The sequence below is a fragment of the Cydia pomonella genome, chromosome 4 (genome assembly GCF_033807575.1).
Source record: "Cydia pomonella isolate Wapato2018A chromosome 4, ilCydPomo1, whole genome shotgun sequence".
Lineage (NCBI taxonomy): Eukaryota > Metazoa > Arthropoda > Insecta > Lepidoptera > Tortricidae > Cydia > Cydia pomonella.
In genome coordinates, this window is record NC_084706.1 from 20638551 (window position 1) to 20663739 (window position 25189).

The 25189-nt window shown below is 37.0% G+C and overlaps 1 protein-coding gene across 2 annotated transcripts in view; it reads left to right on the forward strand.

Annotated features, from left to right (window-relative positions):
- The window catches only part of LOC133517447 (glycine receptor subunit alpha-1), an 81740-nt gene that overhangs the window by 49807 nt on the left and 6744 nt on the right, over positions 1-25189 (forward strand). For both annotated transcript variants that reach the window (XM_061850775.1, XM_061850776.1), the window contains 5 exons: positions 5854-6009; positions 7854-7994; positions 9378-9607; positions 16488-16628; positions 16914-17096. In XM_061850775.1, the coding sequence (XP_061706759.1) occupies positions 5854-6009; positions 7854-7994; positions 9378-9607; positions 16488-16628; positions 16914-17096 (851 nt within the window). The remainder of the gene's footprint in view (positions 1-5853; positions 6010-7853; positions 7995-9377; positions 9608-16487; positions 16629-16913; positions 17097-25189) is intronic.

Sequence of the window (25189 nt, forward strand, 5' to 3'; positions counted from 1 at the left end):
AATTCAGGATAATATTGCTATCTTGCCACATTCCACCTCTCCAATGGATGTCAAAGTAGAAAGTGATTATTCAGGTGGACTGTTTATACAATATAGCCATAGACAGAAAGTGGGTAATACTGATTACATGGTTCTTCCGGGAATTTATAAATTTGAAAATGGTAAAGGATATGTAATGATAAGTAACTTATCAAATAATACCTTAAATTTTAAAGTGGATGAGTTACTTACTCGAGGTTATCAGTATAAAGAAGTCCCCAATGAATATGTAGGCACATGTACCACAAGTCAAACTGGAAATTACCTACCGTTGCCAATGGATCAGGTGAAATTAGGTATAGAGTTGAACGAAACTGATAAACGTGCATTCTATAATTTACTAGAAAGGTATAGGGATTGTTTTGCGTTGAATCTCAAGGAACTAGGAAGAACCGACTTATCAAAAATGCACATAACTTTAAATGACAATGTACCGGTGGTACATAACCCTTATAGAATGTCACAACTTGAACGCGAACAGTTGTCGAAGATAATCGAAGATCTGTTATCAAACGATATTATACGAGAAAGTACGTCTTCCTATTCAAGCCCGGTAATACTGGTGAAAAAGAAAAATGGCGAGAAACGCTTGTGTATAGACTACAGAGCCTTAAATAGGAAGACTCTAAAGGACAAATATCCGTTGCCTCGAATCGAGGACCAGTTAGACAGTTTAGGAGGCAACGCTTATTTTTGTAGTCTCGACTTAGCATCAGGATATTATCAAGTGCCTATGGATGAGGAAAGTAGGCATCTCACAGCGTTCGTTACCCCTGACGGATTGTATGAGTTTAATCGCATGCCGTTTGGGTTAGCGAACGCTCCGAGTGTTTTTCAGAGAACCATTAATGCTATGCTGAGAGGTTTTGGACGGAATTTGGCTTTGGCCTATATGGATGACTTATTAGTTGCTTCCAAAACGATAAGCGAAGGTCTAGATAAGTTGGAAAAAGTATTTCAATTAATACGATCCGCTAAACTCACGTTAAATTTGAATAAGTGCCACTTTTTCCAGACCCGTATCGACTATCTGGGGTATGAAATTAGCTCAGAGGGGGTACGACCGGGTTTAGGCAAAATCAAAGCTGTACACGACTTTCCAGTACCAACAAATGTACATGAGGTTCGCCAATTCATTGGGCTCACAAGCTACTTCAGGCGTTTTATCAAAAACTTTTCAGTCATAGCTAGACCATTGACGGCCCTCACAAAAAAAGATAAGGTATGGGATTTCGGTGAATCGCAAATTAACGCCTTTAAGGAGCTTAAACAAAAGTTGACGAGTCGCCCAGTATTAGCGTTGTATGATCCAAGTGCTGAATTAGAAATTCACACAGATGCTAGTAAGTTGGGTGTTGCAGCCATACTTATGCAACGGCACCCTACAGCGGGGCTGCAACCTATATCGTATTACAGCCGCCAGACCACTCCCGATGAGAGTAAATTACACTCCTATGAATTAGAAACACTGGCTGTGGTCTGTGCTCTGGAACGATTTAGGGTTTATGTACTCGGTAAGACCTTTAAAGTAGTTACAGACTGTATTGCCATTCGTAGCACGATGACCAAACGTGATTTGATACCGAGAGTGGCGCGATGGTATATTCTTATGCAAGAGTACGATCTGATTATAGAGCATAGAGAGGGCACTAAGATGCTCCATGTAGACGCTTTATCCCGGAACCCAATACAGTCCGAACCACATGAAATTACGGAAGTAGTAGATATTTTATCAATTAACGATGATACATGGCTTCAAACAGTACAACAACAGGACTCTGAATTACAACGTATAGTGAACATACTGAGCGATCCAAATACCAAAGATATTGTAGAGGTTCATAAAAATTTTACTCTGAAAAACGGACGCTTATATCGAATAATAAACAAGAACGAAGAAATAAATCTCAAATGGGTAGTCCCAAAAACAGTTAGATGGCAAATAGTTCGTATGAACCACGATGATTTAGGACACGTTGGATTCGATAAAACTTATGAAAAAGTCAGTCGCGTGTATTGGTTCCCAAAAATGAGGCGCTTTATCAAAAAATATTGTAAGGCGTGTCTTAACTGTGCTCATAACAAAGTACCAGCTGGGCCCAAGGAAGGGTATCTTCACCCGATACCCAAAGTGAATAAACCGTTCGATACTTTACATACAGACCACTGTGGCCCATTCCCCATGAGTAAATCCAAAAATTGTTACATTCTTTGTATAATTGACGCATTTACAAAGTTTATTTACATTAAACCTGTGAAAAACGTTAAGACTAGTACTACCATAAAGGTGTTCAATGAATATTTTTCTCTGTATGCCGTACCGCGACGAATTATCTCAGATCGAGGAACTAGTTTTACCAGTAAAGAATTCGCTGAGTTTTTAAAACAAAGAGGTGTCATGGAACATGTGTTAAATGCTGTCGCCAGTCCTCGCGCGAATGGACAGATAGAAAGATATAATCGTACAATTGTAGACGCGCTCACAGCCGTTAATCATGATAAACCAGATAATTTATGGGATTTAGCTGTACCTCAAGTTCAATGGGCAATAAATAACACTGTTAACAAGACGACAGGTCGCACGCCTGCTGAGGTGCTATTTAGTTTGAGACCTACTGGGTGTTCGGATGGTGTTATGAATACGGTAGTGGCAGAGTTTGAGCAACCTCAAGACATCGACAAGATAAGAGAAGAAGTTGCCCAAAATATAGAAAAAAGTCAAAAACAGCAGAAAGAACGTTTTGATAAGTCCCGGAAAAAACCTGAAATGTACAAAGTAGGCGATTTAGTACGCGTGGAGAGAGAAGCCCGTGGTGAACCAGGGCAAAGTAAAAAGTTAGTTCAAAAATGCGCTGGCCCGTACAGAATTAGTAAAGTATTAGGTAACGACCGTTACGAAGTGGAAGATACTCCGATCACGCGTAAACAAGGTGCTAAGGCGTACAAGGGAACTTATGCGGTAGATAAGTTGCACCCTTGGTTAGTTTTCAGTAATGACGTAATTTCTAGTGATTCAGAGTGAAGGCAAAGATTACATTCAGAGCAATTAATATATGTTAATGTTGTAGAAAATAGAGAAAAATACGTTAAATGTGAAAACTTATTAGTTTCAGAGTAAGGTCTAAAAGTTTAGTAAACATATACTTGTGATAATAACTTAGGACACAAGAGACTGACATAAATGTACATTATACTGTTAAAATACTATCTGATTACTTTTGTGACATGTGAATACAGTAGAGAAAAACTTTATAAGTGAATGTGTGATAAACAATTTAACGTTAAAATTTATGTTTACAAAATACATAATTAATTATTGAGCGAATAAGAGAATTTTGTGATACTATTAAATGTTTTTTTAGTACATGTGTACTTATCCATGATAATGTTTAAGATGAGCCAGAGAATTTAGTGTAAAAATGAGAAGTCTATTTTATAATTACTTGCAATACAGAAGCCTAAGTGAATTTATATTGAAGAGTGTATTTATGAATGTCCTTGATTATTTGATACAAAAGAGCGAGTTATTACAAAAGTCATATAATGATGTGCCAGTAAATTTAGTGAAATATATTTGAAATTTAGAAGTCCAAGTGACAAGTGAATAAATATTTAAAAGTGAATTTATGAATGTCCTTGATTATTTGATATAAAATAGCGAATCATTACAGAAGTCATGTAATGATGGAAATTGAGAACGAGCTATGTATATGTTACATACACCTAACACAGTGAGTCATTGTAGACATATCGCTGCAATGATGTAAAGTAACAGTGAGTCAATGACATGTAAACACGTGCATTGATGTAGTCTATAAGAGTGAGTCATTGCAGGTATCAGAGGAATGCCTGTAGTGATGTAGTTAAGTAATTTTTCTTGTTTTCTATTGTTCATTGTTTTGTTGTGCATTATGCGTAATGTAGATTATTTCTGTTTAACTCTCAAAACGCAGAGTCGCGTTTTATGCCAGGATTAGCCGAGTGTTAGCATTTACATTTTCTGTACTCATTTCATTCTGTATTATTCTAGGTTTGACAATGTAGCCTTAATATCATTTCCAGTATTTGTTAATAAAATTGTATGATCAATACAGTGTACCAACATTAGGTTATATTAATATGACAGTTCGCTTAAGGCCGCCCAAAGGATCACTTTTGGCGCGTAAAACGGATATATGTTATCTGTGGCATCTTCTTTTTTTTGTCTGTCATTCATTATTATTCGGCTAAGAGAGAAGCTTTGTAAAAGTAACTGATTAAAAACCTATGAAGAAGAAATACCTTTGTTCATATTTAAACTTAAAGCATCACTGGAATCCCCTGGAAGAGGCTCACAAGGTGGGCTTTCACATTCATAATCATTGACATATATAAGGACGAGCCTTACCGGCACTAAGAATGGTGCTACTTCAGTGGTGTCACTCACGAATTCGAGTGAATCGTGCAGTCTAATGCAACAAGTTGCAACCAATCGCGCGCGTGATACGAACTCATTAACCAATCACGTTGTGGCCCGTCTTTAAATATATGTCAATGTTCGTAATATATTCATAATATGAGGGAGAAAGTTTGTTAATTTTTCGTGGAAACTCAGTCAGAAAATTCGTTTCCACAATTTCTTTCCCAGTAATTAACTTTTTCGAATGGGTGCACTTTCAATCGCTACGTAAATTATAGGTTTAATATATTTTCAAATGACACTTTATGCTAGAAGTAGCGTGCAATTAACTAAGTCACATTTTATGAATATTTTTATGTCTATACAAGGTGTTTATTTAGTTAGCTGCAATAATTTACAGGCTAAATATATAGGTTATATTGAGCAACTTTTACTATGGGTCCAGCCCCGAAATCGCAAAAAAAAACTCTCATAAAAATGTTAAGGTCAGACAGCTAAAATGTATGAAACAGACAATTTTTTTTTTCTCGATTTCAGTGTTGGACCCATATTAAAAGTTGCGCATTATGACTTATATATTCACCCGTAAATTATTGCAGGTGACTAATTAAACATCCTGTATAAAACGTTTACATTTTGTTTTGTTTGACGTAAAATATTGACAAACGTTTTCATATTTTGCACAATCAAATAATACCTATCTTTTTCAAGTAAATCAATAGCAAATGACTTTATGTTAAAGCTCGTAAAAAAATATTGTATTAATTACCTTTTGTCACAGTATTTATTTAAGTTTAAGCTTTAAACCGTTAAGTCCCGGATAGACGTGCGAGTAAGTTCGCGAACTTACGGCTCGACGACCTTTTTCGCTCGTGTGTCAGCCTAAGTACGTGTACTTTACAAGCAAAAAAAGTCGTCAAGCCATAAGTTCGCAAACTTACTCGCCCGTCTATCACCCACTTTATACATTTTATGATTCTTAACGTACTCGTATTTTGATACTAGGCGCTCTGCCCTACCACGCATAACAGCGGTAACTGTCATTGAAATTACCAGGGGGCTAATTATTGAATTTCGAGCGCTCGATTTCCTGTTTTTCTTCAACACTATCTCCACTACTAGGCATTTAAATTCTACTAGGGAATAGTATAATTGCACATATCACTAGATTCCCAATGTATATCGCCCGTGTATCAAAAATAGAATTTCTCCGTTTTCCATATAGATTTTCGAATGATCAAATCGAGCGCTCGCGATTTGAATTTGGAATTTATTGCACTAAAATACGTTATAAATTTGAATGAGTTATCCAATGGCCGTTACAGGTGTTACCAACTGCAGGGCATTAATATTTATACATTAATTTATGTCATCAGGGAAAAAACGATAAAAATTCTTTAACTGTACATTTTCAGAAATAGCAGAGTTGACACACAAGTTCTCGTCCGTCACTCTTTATCGAAATCAGACGGTGCGCTACGCGGCACGGATGCATGCCATCATCGCCTGCCAAATGGAATTTCAACTTTACCCCATGGATATACAGTCCTGTCCGATTTACATTGAAAGCTGTGAGTAGAATATAATTAGCCAAATATAACTGAACTAGGATACTTATTAACCTTTTACCTAAGGGGTATTTTTGAGCACCGTATGGCCGCAGCTCCTCAACACGGTTACGAGTATATTTTTGTGGAGGGCGCCGGGATGACTCTTTTTTTTTATACTACGTCGGTGGCAAACAAGCATACGGCCTGCCTGATGTTAAGCAGTCTCCGTAGCCTATGTACACCTGCAACTCCAGAAGAGTTACATGCGCGTTGCCGACCCTAACCCCACCCCCCTCGTTGAGCTCTGGCAACCTTACTCACCGGCAGGAACACAACACTATGAGTAGGGTCAAGTGTTATTTGGCTGCGGTTTTCTGTAAGGTGGAGGTCCTTCCCCAGTTGGGCTCTGCTCTAGATCTGGAATGACATCTGCTGTGCTGTGCCCTACCACACAAGGCGAGAAGACATTCACATTGCCCATACCTCTCTTTTGGACGTAGTTTAAGGACATACCCGGGTCCAATTTTAGTGCATGTGTTGTATTTTGAAAATGATTGCACCTAGGGTCATAAAAATTCACAAATACGATATGCAATAACATTATCAAGATTTAAAAAAAATGTATATAGTCTTACATACACGTATATTCGACACACCTTGACACGACGAGAAATTCGAAATCTAGACACGCGGTAGCGTGTCCAGCCAAGTTCAAAGAAAAAGGAACTGGCGACGCAACCGTGTGTATTATTACATCATCCATTTCGAGCTACTTTGACCCCTTCACAACTTGAAATCTATTTGACCTACACACATGAAATTCGCCACATTTATTTAAGCTTGCTAAAATACAAAATTTCAAAAAATGTAGCTCAAACATTTATTGATAAATTAACTTATTAAACCCGGAATTTTTTTGACTGAATGACTTATGATCAAAAACCTAACCCTCTTCAAGCTGCCCTAAAAATTCAATATTTGGCATCAAACTCAATATTAGGTGTTTATAGAGTAAAAAATCTGAAAACTAAAAAATATTGATAATTAGATGAAAAACAGTCACATATTGATAATTATTAGATTAATTTAGACTTGTAGATCAAAATCCTAAGCCACTTTAAGATGACCCAGAAACTTGATATTTGGCAACAAGGTAGGCTATTAGGTTTTCATAGGGACAAAAATCTGAAAACTGCAAATTATTGAAAATTCGGTTGTTGAAATCATAATTTGATTATTATTAGATTAATTAAGACTTACAGATTAAAAACCTAACCCACTTCCAGATTACTATACTATATACTCGTAGATACTTGGCATCAAGGTATTGGTGGAAAAAAAATCTAAATAATTATTAATAATGTATCCGTGTAAATAGCTTTACAAATGCCACATATTACGTGATCTTTTTCTAGAAGTTAAGAATGTGTATAGTAAGTTATCCTTAAAAGATAGACATTTAACATCGCGGACTTTTTTGTAAACCTGTGAATGAGAAACAACCCCACCATACATTTTGTTGTTATAGCTCAAACGGATTAGGCAGCGTTTTCGATTAAAGCTCCTAGCCAGCGTGATTTTTTCCGACAACATCGTTATAGTTCAACCAATTTACACAAAACCTTAACAAGTTATATACCTAAACTTTCCTCAAGAATCACTCTATTGATAGATGAAAGTCGTATGAAAATCTGTTCTGTAGTTTCTAGTTTTGGAGTAGTTTTATAAGATGTAGTAAATTAACGTTTTCCCCTAGGCTTGCGGACACTAGGTTGCGTGACAGTCGTGCACATAGCGATATCCTGTTTTCTAAATAAATATTTATGCTAATCAATATTTTGAATTTAATTGAAAATCCTTTACAGTTTCGTACAGTAACCAGAAGGTGAGATTCCGTTGGAGCGAGGCCGGAGTCACCATAAACCCGGAGTTGAAGCTGCTACAGTACCACATCGGGGAGCCTTTAAGGCTTGAGGAGACCAATGGATACATGATTGATAAGGACGGTAAGATGGGGCGAGGCCGGAGTCATTATCAGTCAACCAGTTTTCTGGTAACTGAGACATATTATAGTAGAAACCTTGCTGAGCAATTTCATTGACTGGTCAGGACAGAAGTACGCAACGAGGGCAGCTCATAGGCTCATAGGTACCTATGTATTACCAAATTGAGGAGTAACTCAGGTTTAAAGATGACTCACACTACAACGTCCGGGCCGGCGCCGGGCGTCCGACACGTTATCGCCGATCACCTGTCATAGAAAAACAAGTGTCGGGTCGGAAGTCCTAAATTAGATAAAAATGATATTGCCCTTGTTGCTAAGAACAGGAAGAAATGTAGCATAGATAAGACCTGTGGCCGATTACCCCCCCCCCCCCCCCCTCCTTTTTGGTGGTGGGCACGGTACGGTATCGGGCCAAATCAGATTTATTTGAGCTTAGGAACAATCATGCCAAATGACATCGCATGAGGCAAAAGTGCATACTCACTACACTTAGCAAATTCAAGTTCGAAAAAATTATAGATTTTGTAAGGCTTTTCTCAGAAACTATAAGATCTACACTGTACTGTACAGCTGTATCTGTAGAATCTTTGTGTTGTAGCAGACTACTTTAAATACTTCTGGAGAAGGTAATCTCAAAAATTAGTCTTTTAGGGTTACAATCGCCCAAATAAAAAATAAAAAACGGAAATTTTCGCGGTTTTTTCGAATTATGCGGTCGCGTTTGGCGCTCAAGATCACAAACTTGGATTATTTATTGGGCCAACATCATAAACAAGTCAGCGAAAAATCATAACTACCGGATTTGACGCAAAGGAACCCCTTACTTTCAGGCGACATAGTTACTGGACTATTGGGCGTTTCCAGACCCGCTTTCGATTTATTGACTAAAGAATCTCAAGACGCACCTCTTTATGGAGTATCACTGGATTGAGTCGCGCCAGTCACGGTGCTATGTGTAGAACTTTGATAAAATTGTATATCACCATCATCATTTTTGCCTCCAGTCGCCCACTGCATAGATAGGCCTCTCTTCGTGTACGCTACTTATCCCGGATCTAGGCTAGTCGCATCCAGAAATGTCCCGCGATTTTTCGAATGTCATCCATCCAACGAGCCAGGCGCTTCTTTCATCCGAAAGTGTCCACCAATCGATCAACACTTTGGTCCACCTGCCATCACTCTGCCTGTAAATTGTATATAGCATTGCTTAAGTTTTAGGGCCAAAGTTAGGTCATACGCCGTCAATATAAGTGACCCGCAGGACTTTTTAGTAAATGTGTCCTTACCGCTTTGTCATTTTTCTATGCTGCTCTCATGCTCCCTTACAAAGGCCCTTAGTCTAACCTTTAAAAGCTTTCCCTATAACAAATTATTTTCTTTTCAGGTAACTACTCAAGACTAGTAGTATACTTCAGATTCGAGCGACAGATCGGTCACCATCTGATCCAGACGTTTGCTCCATCGTCCCTAGTAGTCATGTTGTCGTGGTTCAGTTTCTGGCTGGACTTGGACGCCATTCCAGGCCGAGTGACCTTGCTGGTTACGTGCATGTTGACTCTGGTTACCATGTTTACTGGCCTCCGAGCTGATATACCGCCTGTGGCTTATGTGAAGGTAATAATAAAGTATTTGAACATTGATAAACGGTCACTTTGACAAACGGGACTCGTGTAACTTGTGAAGTGTTTTAACTAGGGCTATAATTTTGATGTCAACTTTTAGCTGATATCCCTATCATTTAACCTCGTTTTCAAAAAAAGGTAAAATGTAAAAAAAGTGAAGTTTTGAAGATAATTTTTATTTTTGTTATTAATTCTCAAGTAATTTATGGTTCAAATTTATGCCCTAATTCATAAGCTATCGAATGATTTTTTTTTGAAGTGCGATAGGTAAATGGACAAATAAGATGATAATGGGGTGCATTTCTAAAATGGTTGAGAAAAAACATTACATAGGTATGGGGGGGTGATTTGTTGAAATTCATCGTTTTATACGTGGTTAACGGCTTCACTTTACGTGGACAAACACATTGAATAGGTAGAGGCTGGTTGACGGCCGAGAGTAGCGAGAGGTTGATAGGGATACGCGGCCGGCAACCCCGTTTCTCGCCAAGATTTGTATAGTGCTTTTCTCAAACTTGCAATGACATAATAGTAAAAACAGGATCATGATGATGATGATTATATATACAGGTTATTCAGTGTGGATCAAAAACTTGATTATTTTTGCGCTACGTCGCACAGTTTAGGAGATACAGCCGTATAAAGATTTCTGCACGAATGAAAAAAATATTAAAAAAAAATGTTTGAATACGTATATTGGATTAATTTTTAACAAGCAGAAACGTCTGCGAACGATGCTATTAAGCTTAAATTAATTTAAAAAGTGGAAAAAAAAACTGTCTTTGGTGAGACTTGAACTCACTGCCTCTGGATTGATACTCCAGAGTATCTCCAGAGTATCAATCCAGAGGCTTTGAGTTCAAGTCTCACCCAAGACAGTAATTTTTACATATATTGGTGCTATTAAATAATGTCTAGCATATCATGGAGCATTCATTGATTAATCTGCTTCAACAGAGCAAAAAAACTGTTTCTATGGTTTCTTAGGGCTTTTTTCGATTTTGTAAATATGTATCTCAGAAACTATGATACTTAAAGCCACGAGAATTTTCCAAAAACTATAAAACGTAGGGATGTCCGCAGCAAAGGCAAAATCCCACACTGTGCTACAGCTAACTTGCCTGTGCAGTTGTTGTGCAGTTTTTCCGTAATATAAATGGAAATAGTTTATTTGTGGCAAACATATACAAAAAGCAGTCTCGCTCGCACAGCGTAACCGATCGGGTGTGTCCGGTGATTTTTAAAATGGCGTTAAATACGTTAAAATGTAATAACTGTAATGTCGTTATTTGTGAAGTTCTGTGTTATATTCAATACAAATTTGATGTCATTGACGTAGTAAGCCTGAAGAAAATGTGTGATTCCACTTTCTCAGAGAAAGAAATAGAAAATGCTAAGAAGTTATTATTCGAATCATCAACGGCAATTTCACAGCAATTAAAAGTTAGACGCAAAGGAAACCAAGAAGGTGGGAAAAAGATGAGAAACTTGGACGATATCATCAGTTTTTTCAAAGAAGTAGATCCCGATTCCATTCCGATATTTGTGGCCCGCGACTTACAAAAATTACCACCAACGTCCGTGGACCATATAGATTGTGTGACGTTATTGAAAGACATTATAAAAATAAAAAACGACCTGAATTGTCTAAGTGAAAAATATGCAACTGTTTCTCAACTAAAAGAGCTTCAAGCAGATTTAGATAGCTTAAAATCTACTTCCATTGTTAACCACCGCAATGTGAACATGAAAAAAAGAGGAGCATATTTATTCGATAGTGGGCCGTATGGTTTACCACATAGCATAAACTCGGAAATTGCGGGTAGTTCCGTATCTGTTGAGCGCGAGGCAGAGATTCTTGACGGCGCGACTGAAGTATCAGCGAATGAGTCATCGCAGCCGTCTCCGTCCCTCCCGTCTATTAATGAAGCAGCTCGAGCGAACTCTGTCTCTGTTTCGCAAGAACAAGAAAATTCTGCACAAAAAACCGTTAACGGCCAGAGTCTGTGCTTATCTCAGTTGAATTCACCTGATGACGCTAACATAACCGACACGGTTATTGTTGACAAATCAATAAGTGAGAATACAACAAATACGTGTAATACGCTTAGTTTTGCGGACGTCGCTCGGAAGGAGGGTCATTTCAAAGACAATAAACAAACTGACGAATGGATTAAAATTCAAAGGAACAGGTTACGAAATCGTTTTATCGGCAATACCGGCAATGCAATAACGGAACCGGGAGCGAAATTTAAAGCCGCTGACGTTAAAGTGCCGTTATTTATCACTTTTGTAAACAAAGAGTCTACTGACCAAGATATTTCGGACTACATCTTGGAAAAAACTAGTGAGGTGGTTTCAGTGCAAAAAATTACAATGAAAAAGGATCGGCACTATAATTCCTTTAAAATGTACGTGTGTAAACATAACCTACATATGTACTTAAACGATAGTTTATGGCCAAATGGTGTTAGTTGCAGGCGTTTTATACGTTTCAAGAAAACTGACAATGAAGAGGCAAAAGATTGCTCGTAGTCATGAAAAGTGTGTACAACAGGTTTACTCGGTGAATGAAGCAGGATAATAACACCATATTTATTAGTTATAATTGTAAAAATATTAAAAGGAGTTTTCACTGTGTTCGAGAACTATGCAAAATAGCAGACATAGTGGCGCTTCAAGAAACTTGGCTGTACAGTCATGATATAAATATCTTAGGACAAATAGACAACCAATTCTGTTTTACGGGCAAGTCTTCAATCGATCTCTCCAATGGCGTACTCCGGGGGCGACCGCACGGAGGCGTAGCCATTCTTTGGAGAAGCAGTGCGTTCCGTAACGTATCAGTGTTAAAGTGTACCAGTGAGCGTTTAGTAGCAATAAAAGCCTCAACAGCTGATTCACGTGAAATTATAGTTATGTGCGTATATATGCCAACTGACGAATCGTGCAACCTTCCACTTTTCACGCAGTGCTTAGGAGAAATGAACGCTATTATTGAGGACAATAACGTCGAAAATGTGTATATGCTGGGGGACTTTAACGCCCATCCGACGGCGTGTTTTGGTGAAGAACTATTCGATTTCTGTCGCGAGAGGAGTTGGATATGTGCGGATGTGGTGCGATTAGGTATAGCGTCTGACACACATACATATGTAAGTGAAGTGCATGGTTGTCATAGATGGCTGGACCACTGTGTGGTAAGTACTTCAGCAATGCCTACTATATTAAATATTGAAGTAGTTGACGATGTATACTGGTCGGACCACTATCCGTTAAAAATTGCGTGTAATTTGAATATTATTAAAAACAAACTAACTTTACAAAACGAATCTCGAAATAACATTATCTGGGGTCTCAGGACTGCTGAGGAATCGGATAAATACCATGAATTATGTAATAATAACCTTAAAAAAATACATTTTCCTTATGAGTTGAATCGATGTGCTGATAGAATGTGCCATAACATAACACATAAACAAGTTATTGATAAGTTTTATAGCGACATTATAAGTGCTCTAACGCGTGCGTCCGTGGACAGTCGAACACGGCCTCAAAACTCAGCTATGAAGGGAAAATGTATTTTAGGGTGGAATAAGCACGTAGCCGACGCACATAGGCAGGCCAGACTCGATTATAAAATGTATCTACTTTATGGAAAACCTAAATGTGGGGCAGTGTTTGAAAAGATGTGTTTGAGTCGCAAGGTTTTCAAATCTAGACTAAAATTTTGTCAAAATAATCAGGAGCAAATTCGTTTTGATATACTTGCCTCACAACACTCCAGAAAACAATTTAGTAAGTTTTGGAAAAGTACGAAAAGTTTGAATGGGAGGGTGGGATTGCCTGCGAGTGTCGATGGGCTAAGCGACCAAAAATGTGTAGCCAATGTTTTTAAAGACTATTTTAAAGTACTCTCGCCGCGCTCATCGTCACAGAGTGTGGTCGGCGATGTGTTCACCACTAATTATATACCAATTCAAATTACTAGTGAACAGGTTGTGGATGCTATTAAGAATATGAAAAGAGGTAAATCACCTGGCCACGACGGGCTTAGTATTGAGCACCTGCAATATGCAGGTGGTCATATTGCCGGGCTGTTGTCAATGTTATACACCTTATGCATAAGGCACGCGTATTTGCCATCCGATCTCACGAAAACAATAGTTATACCGCTTGTTAAAAATAGTACAGGTGATCTTTCAGATAAAACAAATTACAGGCCGATTTCATTGGCAACGGTGCTGGCAAAAGTTCTTGATAGAATCTTAGACGTGTACTTGAGTCGGCAAATTAAATTAAATGATGCCCAGTTCGGGTTTAGAGAAGGTTTATCGACAGAAAATGCCATTTTAGCGTTGAAACATACTGTTAACTATTATGTCAGTAGGGAAACGCCCATCTTTGCCTGTTTCTTAGATTTATCTAAGGCATTTGATTTGGTGTCTTATGATATACTTTGGGCTAAGTTGAAAGAGATAGGTATTCCGCATGAACTAATAGGTATATTGTCACATTGGTATCAAACTCAAATTAATGTAATTAAGTGGGCCAATGCCTTTTCTGATCCGTATATACTTACTTGTGGTGTAAGACAAGGGGGGTTAACCTCGCCTAGACTTTTTAATTTATATGTAGACCAGCTGATCGGCAGGCTCAGCAGCATGCATGTCGGATGTAGAATAGATAACACAAGTGTTAATAATATCAGTTACGCTGATGACATGGCGTTGTTGAGCCCGTCGGTGGCTGGTTTACGTAAATTATTGGAAGTATGCCAAGAATATGCGGTACAACATGGTTTAAAGTATAATGAAAAGAAAAGCGAGTTTATGGTAATAAAAGGTAGAAATAAGGGTCCGGCGAATGTGCCTCCTATTATGTTAAATGGAACTGCTTTAAACCGTGTTACCCATTTCAAATACCTAGGTCACGTAGTGACAGAGGATTTAAAAGATGACATGGACATGAAGAGGGAGAGGAGGGCATTATCCGTCCGTGGCGGTATGTTGGCGCACAGGTTCGCTAAGTGTAGCATGGAGGTCAAAATTACTTTATTCCGTGCGTATTGCCAATGTTTTTATACCAGTGGCCTGTGGGCTAATTTTAAGCAGAAATCCTTTGACTCTCTAAGGGTCCAGTATAACAACGTTTTCAGGGCCCTGTTGAGGCTTCCGCGATACTGTAGTGCTTCTGGCATGTTTGCGGACGCACATGTAGATGATTTTTATGCTATTATGCGAAAAAAGAATGCATCAGTGGTACACCGTATACGCGGGAGCACCAACGGGATCCTGAAAATGATAGCCGAGCGGTTAGATTCCGGTATTTTGGGACGATTTATCGAATTGCATGTTCACAAACGTGCAGTTCGATAAATCGGCCAAGATAACCAGCAATCTAAAGTTACCTAATTTAATTTCTGTAATTTATTGTGCGGAAGGTAACATAACATAGGTTGTAAGTTGATACTAACAAATATGGACTATATTAATTGTCTGAGAATAAATAATTTTTATTTTTTATTTTTATTTATTTATATACAGATAAAAAGAGGAACACACATATAATACACGTCGCGTCAGTTGTTTTACTCTGCTAAATAACAAATAACAAGTCAAAGTCAAGGATTCTCGAATGTCGGCCTTTTAAATAATTGTGATAGTCAAAAACTACAGCCATTAAAAAACCCGCGTTAGAAAATCACCGGGACTGTTTATTTTTTCGATGCGTAAGTAAATCTCAGAATTATATATAAATAGTAAAGTCACGTCTAAAAACATCGACACTATCAAAGTGCCAAAAATATGTATACACGACCATTATATTAGAGTAATGTACCTATACATATTTTTGGCACTTCGTCCGTATCGATATTTTCAAACGTGACCGTATATTCGTAGATATTGCCCATAAGCACGTAAATACCTTGAAACCCTCGAAATAATTAAAATTGAAGACTCATCATTGAATGGCGACCTCAATTGGATTCTTCAATATATACAAGGTATTGATTTAAAGCTTTCGCGACTACGTTCGGTCACGAATTTCCTAAGTCCTTCATAAATGAAATTTAAGAATTCATCGATGTTTTTGAGCACTAGGTCTTAGTCAAATTTCCATCAAACTATAAACATTTTGAAATTCAATAGCAAATAAGTACTCTTAACGCCATACAATCAAATATGGAATAAAATCATCATCACTATCATTGTAACCGTTCCATATTATAGTAATTTAATTTTTCTCAAAAATGGACGGCAAAGACTTTGCCGGTTAAATATAAAGATAGTTTATTTTTCAAGTAGACATATTACAAATTACAATGCGCTTATGAACGTCAAATAAAAAAAATGGAATGAAGAAAAAAACATAAAATAACATACCTACAGAAGGTACTTTTTTATAGAAATTTGATGCACTAGATTGCTAATGCAGGACGTTATCATTGCCAAACATCCCTATTCATGATATAATCCCTTATTTTATATTATGCTCGCGAAATGACTTTGAAAATAGGTAATAAAATAGGTCGTGATGTGCGTAGTTTATGGTTTGTCAACAATTTAAAAGTTAAAAAGATTGCAGATAATTGCCTACTTTTGTCAATTCTGCCTACTCTAACTACCTTGTTAATAAATATTTTTTTTTATTTGTATTTGTATTTCGGGACTGCAATGTTAGCGAATATGTCAATGTCAAAACTGGTGGTAGCGGTACTAAACACGTAAGCGCCATGAATTTTTACGGCGCTTAAGCCGTTTTAGTCGCGTGGTATAGGTTGCGATTGTGACAATTTTATTGTTTGGTATTCTTTGGCTTCTCTACATATAGTAATAATAATTTAACGGTAAAAATAAACTTATTTTCAGGCCTTGGACTTATGGATGGCTGGCTGCATGATGTTCGTGTTTGCAGCGCTAGGAGAGTTCGTCGTGGTTAAGGTCCTGGACAAACAGTATCAGATGAATAAAAATAAAGCGCAAGAATCTTTGCCAAGAATCATACCCGTGGTAAGTTTGCGAGTGCAATGTACAGCAATGACTGCAGCAGACTGTGCAAAGAAATTGACAGTGATATCCGTTGCGTCAACGCAGCAACAACAAAAAAATTCCACTTAAGTGGTGGCCCTCGAGTTAAGGCCTGTGCACACCAGAAGATTGTTATATATAGATCGATCCTTACGAGAGATGACACACGGCTTGCGTGCACACCGGGCCGCACAGCGCACGCAGTCGGTGTGCTCTGGCCTACAGGCTTTGGTTTACCAAAGTCCCCAATTCGTTAATCTTTTTCAGCGTCTCAACGGCGATAAGGGTTCATGTGGCACGGTGGCAGCCTGGGAGGGCAGCGGCGTCAGGTGCCGCAAGGTGGACGTCATGTCGCCTACGTCTCCGCCGGCGGCGACGCCCGCGGTGCACCCTGCGCCCGCTGCGACCCCCCACCTCATAGGGGTTGAGCGCCGTCAGAGCATTCTTCAAGTATGAATATAATAACCTTTTTTTTTTTGTATTTAACGTCTTATACAGAGGATTAATAATATAGTCCTCCTCGCCGTATCCGACGACGGCGACTCCTTCAACTGTTTTTATTCGGAAACATGGAAAGCTCTAATATGGCTTGCAAAGCCAAATTTGGTTTTGAAAATGCGATCGCATGGTGCGCAATGAAGCTGACCAGCTGGGTTGTAGGTATAGGTATACGAGAGCCTCGGTCGCGTCTTACGGAGATAGCGCTTGGCATCCAGGTCTTCCAAGCGCCGCTGCTCGTATTGCTCTACCTTTTTATGCACAGTTTCGCGCCATTCCGTTCTACGCATCGCCAGTTTCTCCCAGGAATCACTCGGTATACCGCAAGTGGTTAGGTGACGCTTGAGGACGTCTTTATGGCGCAAGTACTGACCCCCGTTTCCTCTTTCCGCTGGAGAGTTCTGAATAGAATACTGCTTTGGGTAATCTGTTATTACCCATACGCACAACGTGGCCACCCCACCTCAGCTGGTGCTTGATAATAAGCGCTTCGATACCAGGCATCTTGACGCGACGGAGGACTTCCGTGTTCGGTATCTTGTCTTGCCACTTTATGCGCAGAATTGAGCGAAGACAGCGTAGATGGAATGAGTCTAGCCTTTTAATATCTGCTTTGTAGCAGCACCAGGTTTCTGCGGCATACAGAAGAGTGGGTATGACTATGGCCTTATATACCATAATTTTGGTTGTTAATTTAAGGTCATGTGATCGCCAAACACGGTTGTTTAGTTTTCCAAATGCTGCGGCTGCATTACCTATCCTGGAAGGTATTTCGGACGATAGGCTATTGTCGCTCCGGAGCTGACTTCCCAGGTACCTAAAGTGTGACACTTCTTCCAGATCTTACAGAGGATTACTATAGCTAGCTTAAATCATGCTGGCGGCATTTCCTCGTTGTGTCGCAATACTGATACGTTGTGCGAGGAAGCCGCCAGCTCTTCGGTCACCAATTACGTCAACCATATTGAGCTATTGAGGAACCGTTTATCGCGATTTCAGACTCACACTTGAATAGTTTTTTATACATTGTATATTCTCACTTAGTCACACCGAGATGGAGGTGTGTATGTATACCAGGGGGCCTACCGCGAAAACCGAAATTCGCAAATTGCGGGGATCTTTCTCTTTTACTTTCCCTAAGATGTAATTAGAGTGACAGAGAAAAATGCCCGCAATTGACGAACTTCGATTTTCGCGGTAGGCCTCCAGGTCTGAAAATTAAAGGTACCCAACTGTCTGGTTCCGATTTGATTTATATTTATATAATTATGTTATAGAGTAGTCTAAAATAACAGACACGTATTTTTTTTTAGCTGCCCAAACTCAACCTAATGGGAGAAATTGTCCTCGAAAGTACTAAAAAAGTACTAAATCTTCTAACTCCTATAGAAAGTGATGCTCAAGCAACTTGCTAGTTAATGGCTGGTTTGAGTATATGTCTGAGAGCAGGAAAAAATAATGAGCACGTGTTTTGTTATATCGGCCAAAACTAATTTTTTCCTAAAAAAAAATCGACATTCGAAATTATATAATATCTTATCGCTAAAGATACACATAAAGACGGGTGTTTTTTGTTCGGTAAATGATATGAAAAGTTTTTCTTAAAGTAAGTTGTTTTGGTATATGAAAAATAAATTAACAGAAGGTTATATTTAAAATATAAAACTTAAAAACCAAATCAATAAATAAACCGGAAAATGAATTGGTTTCCCAAATGTATTTGACAAAGGCTGTGGCGGATGTACAATGCCTGCGGCGAAGGCAGAAACACAGACAGAAGGCAGAAGGTATACAGTGTGTCTCTAGCCATTGTACAAAGCCGCAATTTCATAAAAACCGGTGCAGCGGTTATGAAGAAATTAACAAATTACGATTTTTTTACTTTGGAGCAGCCTGTATGTATTAGTAGCTCCTGACGTAATATATCCTCATAGACTAGCATGAAACCTTCTTCCACCTTTTTGATTATATTTTTTATTTATGACACTAATAAGATTCTGACTTTTGACAAATGTCATCATTGGCGGAACTTTTCCAACAAATTGTCAAAATCACTGCCAATGATTAATACAGTTTATTTTATTGTTGATTATTGATATAACTTATCGTTAGATTTTTTTTATCTTTTGTTCTAATTAAAAATAAAGTCATGTTAGAGCATTTTTGAGAAGTAACCCTACGTGAGATTTCAGGGTTTGTCCAAAGGCTCAAGACACACTGTATATATAAAGTTGTAATGAGATCCCGAATAGTACTATTTGTTTTCCTGCAGCAAGGGCGGATCCACCGTTGTGGGCACGATGGGCATGCCCACAACCCTAATAGGGTGCCCTATTAATTCCCCGAGTAAAATTATGCCGATTTTTGTTTCGCAGATGCTTATGGCAGAGGAATCTTTGTAAAAAATTTATTACACAGAGTAGTTAGTTGGTGGGCATAACATTGAAACGCGGATTTACTTTTCGTAAATTGATAGTTTGATAACTGTCACGCTTACCCAAGTCGAAAACAGGTCATCTGGTGTTAATTAGAAATTCTCGCCACCACGAGTCCTAATTATTTGTAAAAATAACGATTATTTACTTTTAGCTTATGGAGTCTTAGAAATCTTCAACATTCACAAATATTAGTACAATATTTAAAAATAATCCCAGCTTTTAATTTACAGCTGTAAGAGTTTAAGTGTAGCGTTTATCTATGTATAAAAAGTGCTCCATAGACATAAATCGTTTGCGATTTTCGATATATTTCCGACCCGAATGTTGTAAGTACCTACCGCAATTGCTAAATTACTAATTTAACTGTTAGTTACAGTTTAATTAAATTGTCACTTTATTCGAAAATAACTTTACTCTAGTCAGCAAGTTCAAATTGTTGAAAAATTTAGATACTGCTTCTAAAAATACATGTGGTACCTCATTAGATTCGGAATAAGTAATGTCTAGAAAAATGTATTCGAAGCGTATATTAGCATTAGCACATAAACAATTTCAAAAGTAAAAAAAAAAAAAATATTCATGAAAAAATATGGTATTTAGTTTTTAGTCGAATCTTATAAACTATAATACATTCAAGAAATGAAAATAAAATATTCCTATAGAAGTGGAAATTTCCAATAAAAAAAATCCCAAGTACTATAACTGTATTCATTGTAGTTTTCATTTACCGTTGAAAATAGCCCTAAGTTAGAGAATAATTAATTTAAAAAAAAATCTCGTTCTTACGTCATTATCGTAAATGTAAACAAAAAAATGTTCAAATAATTGGCGTAAAAATATTTCGGTTATCGGTGCTCTTCTTATACACATACTAAGCAATATCACGCTATAAAAAAAAAAAAAAACAATACTTTGGTTATAATATTGTTTTATATTTAACAATTTTACCCTGATTTTTAACTTTTTGACAATTTTCACTATTATTCTGAAATTTTACACAAAGTATTAATTTTATTAAATTTTTTGTGACGTGATCTTGTTAAGTGTATAAATAAGATGGGCTCCACGAAGCGAAATATTTTTACGCCAAAAAAGTGTTAATTAATTGAAATTGAAAAATCAACCTTTAAAATAATATTTAATGTTACTTACTTACTCGCTTTTTCACGCCGCGCGCGCATCCCGAAAATGAGGCGCAGAGGGCTATTTTTAACGTTAAATTAAAACTATAACGAATAGAGGTTATAGTACCTAGAGTTGCATTTTTTATTGGAATTTTTTTTCTTCTTTATAGTATTTTTCAAACGGGAAGGGTACGCTGATAGATATCATCTCCATACAATTTATATCCTAAAAGCTCCAAATCTCGCAAAATTGTATTGAGATGACATCTATCAGCGTACCCTTCCTGTTTGAAAAATACTATAGGAATCTTTTGTTTTCATTTGTTAAATGTTAATAGTTCATGAGATATTGACAAAAAACAAAATACCATATTTTTTATAACTACGGATTTTTTTTTGTGCTGATTAGAATTCGAATACCTTTTTTCTAGAAATTCTTTCAATTTCAATGAGGTATTTTTCAAGTATTTTTATTTCTATTTTTGACCATTTTGAACTTGTCGACTAGACTACACAACGAAACATTTAAAAATGTATAAAATATAAAAAAAAGTTATCTACTAATGGTTCCTTAAACGAAAAGATTACTGCCAAATGAAATTCATACAATAATTGTTCTGCCAGTGTTCTGCTATATAAATCCCTCTATGAAACGTTGACCTGCGAAACGTTGTCTGAGAATCGAGTATCTGCGAAAAATTGATAAAGTAGCCCCCTAATAGCCTTGTGACGTCACACTTTCAGTCTATTGAGATCGGTAGTATGATCGTTTAAGACTTGCAAGAGTCATGATTGTTCATGAACGAGTTCGGACTCCGACTCGCACTTGGCCGATTTTCGGGTGGCTGTGCTGTGACCACAACCTTTTTTGAGGGCTGGATCCGCGCCTGTCCTGCAGGCTGTTCTTTTGAACAGTATGCCCTTCTCTTTAGTTCCAATTATATATCTGAATGTCCTCTTAAATTTTATGACATTTTGTTTCGTTGGATTTTAATTTCTGCTAACTAAATTGACAGCCTATGCAATATGCCTGTGGGCAGTGGGAGGAATTTGCAGCGTTAGAGCTTTCTCAACTCCGTTTGGCTCAGCATTGCTATGAACAATTATTATGGTTGGCAATACATAACGTTCCTTTACATGCACTACCACAGATAAGATAATGACTTGAATTTTGGCGACCATAAATAGCCGAAAAGGATAGTGCCATACTAATGTGCCGTTCTAATGAAAGGGATAACCCCTGAATCGCTGTCAAACTTTGGTTTTGTAGGAAAGGATGTTTCCTGTCTGTGCGGTAGTACTATTATTTATTGCAGTGTTGGGAGCTGCTGGCTGCTCATATTGTCCATGATCATATTTTAAATGTGATTATAGTGACATATTTTTAAAAATTCTTTTACTGTCGTGTATGAAAAGTACAATTTTCAAAAAGTTGACTTACAGTTTTAACATCGAATAATTGCACCAAAGCGTGCTGGGCTTGTAGGCACTTATTCGCCAGTTCATTGAAGTAAGCTACCAACACGTTTTCCAAGAAAGACTGGGCGTTATTGCTGATTTTCCATTGAATAAAAGTTTCATATGCCGCCAGTTATTTTTCACCCGATTTTGATGGTAAAAGGCTATCGTTCTCGGCTCTTACCTCTATTAGTATTACTGGCAGCGTCAATTTTATATGTTTTTCATTTTCAATGCTTGAAAATGACATTTTCTTCAATATATAAACTAAAAACATGCAAAACTATTCCAATTATATAACAAATACGGAAAATGGCTGGCGCGTTTTTTTTACGCACGATTGCAATGCGCGCGCAAGTCAAAGGCGCGAACGAAATCGACAAACAGCCATTTAAAAAAATGAAAAAAGCTAATATTTTCGTATTTCTATTCGACGGATGGAGATCAAATCGATAAAATGTCATGTTTATTAATTAATGTAATTTACGAGATAATTTAATCTATAAATTATGTTTGGTGTGATGAAACCTCTTTGAACTAACATCTGAAACCTAATAGTTGTTTAAAAAAAAATATTACTCGACCATATTAAGAAGGCTCCGTTTCCATGCATATTATTATCAATCAGTTATCTTCTTAACTCAGTCGGATAATATAATGAAAAAGCACGAGTGTTATAATATACTGAAAAAGCACGCGTGTTTAATATCTAGGATTATGAGCCAAAAATCGGTGGAATAAAAACGTCGTTTTGAGCAAGTGTGTTGAAAACATTTATTCATTCCGCCACAACTTTCCACCACCAGTCTTGGCATAATTACTCGGTTTCCGACGGATGTTAATGTAACTGAAACCTTATTTGATATCATTTACAAAATTTTGAATATAGCTTTGTGCTCAAATTACTATTGAATGCAATACAATGAACATTTAGTAGCGGAATTCTCTTTGACATAATTATTCCTTTATAACTTGGAGTTAATAACTTGGGGTTACCAAGTTATTAACTCCTGTTATTGGAAATACGGATGCTTATTGCAAATTTACTTAACCCTTGGCGTTAGCGTCGATGTTGACTTCTATGGAGTTGGATTCTGTGGTAGATTTCAGAGCCCCTAGTATAAATTTATTCTATAGCGAAACGTAACGTACGCGTTTGCGTAAAAACTCATTTTGTATGGCATTTAGAAACAGCGCGTCAAGCGGAACGTTTTGGAAACTCAAAATCCCATATAAAATGAGACTTAAGAGGCCGTTATCGATTTCAATCGCAGAAATGCCAAATTGATAGATTTAGTCGATGAAATTGTACACCTTTTGTTAACTATTAGAAATAACAAGTACTAGTTTCTATTAGCAAGTCTTATTATCTTTCATTTTAATAAAACATTTTTTTGAAAACAGACTTACTTAATTAGTAATGTTTTTTTTTCTGATGGACGTTTAGGTAAACGCGCGTAAAGCACTGATTTTGTCGATCTTATTTGTAAAATTCGTAAAATTTGGACTGCTAAATATGGTAGTTTTGTATTACACATATCCTGTACTTCAACTTTAATAAACTATATTTTTGTTATTATAAATTAGAAGTAGTGTAAATGAAAGCAAGACGAAATCAATTTTCCCCAGAAATTACTTCAAAACAAGTGACAATTTCTCTGAAAATTGACTTAATTTATATGTACCTTCGATACTTAAACAATCTACAACATTTGCTGAAATTGTTCTTATGCATCGTTTTGTATAATTTACCATCATAATTTTTTGATCAATTTTTAAAAACTGTCCCTTTTCGTCACATATTACCGGGGACGCACGCTTGCGACCTCACTGTCGTGCATCTAAAGACCACGTTTGCAAAAATTCACTTAACCCCCTCGTTGCATAATGTAATATAATTTTACTTTTTTATTTCACTTATTAGGGTTCCGTAGCCAAATGGCAAAAAACGGAACCCTTATAGATTCGTCATGTCCGTCTGTCTGTCCGATTCTGTCACAGCCACTTTTTTCCGAAACTATAAAAGCTATACTGTTCAAACTTGGTAATTAGATGTATTCTATAAACTGCATTATGATGTTTACACAAAAATAGAAAAAAAAAACAATAAATTTTGGGGGTTCCCCATACTTAGAACTGAAACTCATAAAATCTTTTTTCATCAAACCCATACGTGTGGGGTATCTATGGATAGGTCTTTAAAAATGATATTGAGGTTTCTAATATCATTTTTTTCTAAACTGAATAGTTTGCGCGAGAGACACTTCCAAAGTGGTAAAAAGTGTGTCCCCCCCCCCCCCCCGTAACTTCTAAAATAACAGAATGAAAAATCTAAAAAAAATATATGATATACATTGCCATGCAAACTTCCACCGAAAATTGGTTCGAACGAGATCTAGTAAGTAGTTTTTTTTTTAATACGTCATAAAAATTAAAAAAAAAATTTTTTTTCATCAAACCCATACGTGTGGGGTATCTAAGGATAGGTCTTCAAAAATGATATTTAGGTTTCTAATATCATTTTTTTCTTAACTGAATAGTTTGCGCGAGAGACACTTCCAAAGTGAAAAAAAGTGTGTCCCCCCCCCTGTAACTTCTAAAATAACGGAATGAAAAATCTAAAAAAAATATATGATATACATTACCATGCAAACTTCCAACGAAAATTGGTTTGAACCAGATCTAGTAAGTAGTTTTTTTAATACGTCATAAATGGTACGGAACCCTTCATGGGCGAGTCCGACTCGCACTTGGCCGCTTTTTAGCATTATCGTTTTATGGCAAATAATATTAGTAAAGAAAAAAGCCAATATATAATAGGTGAGGTGTGCGAATTTCGCTGAAAAGCACAAATGAAATAAAGTAAACTCAACTAATATGAAATGCGCAGGAAAGCTAGTAGATTACGTTAGAAGTCTGACCTCAATAAATACGTAATGCTAGCAGCAAAGTTTGTTAGTTTAGGTTCGAATTGCAATCTCAACAAGAATTGCTGCCAGGAAACTAAACATAAGGTTATTTTAGA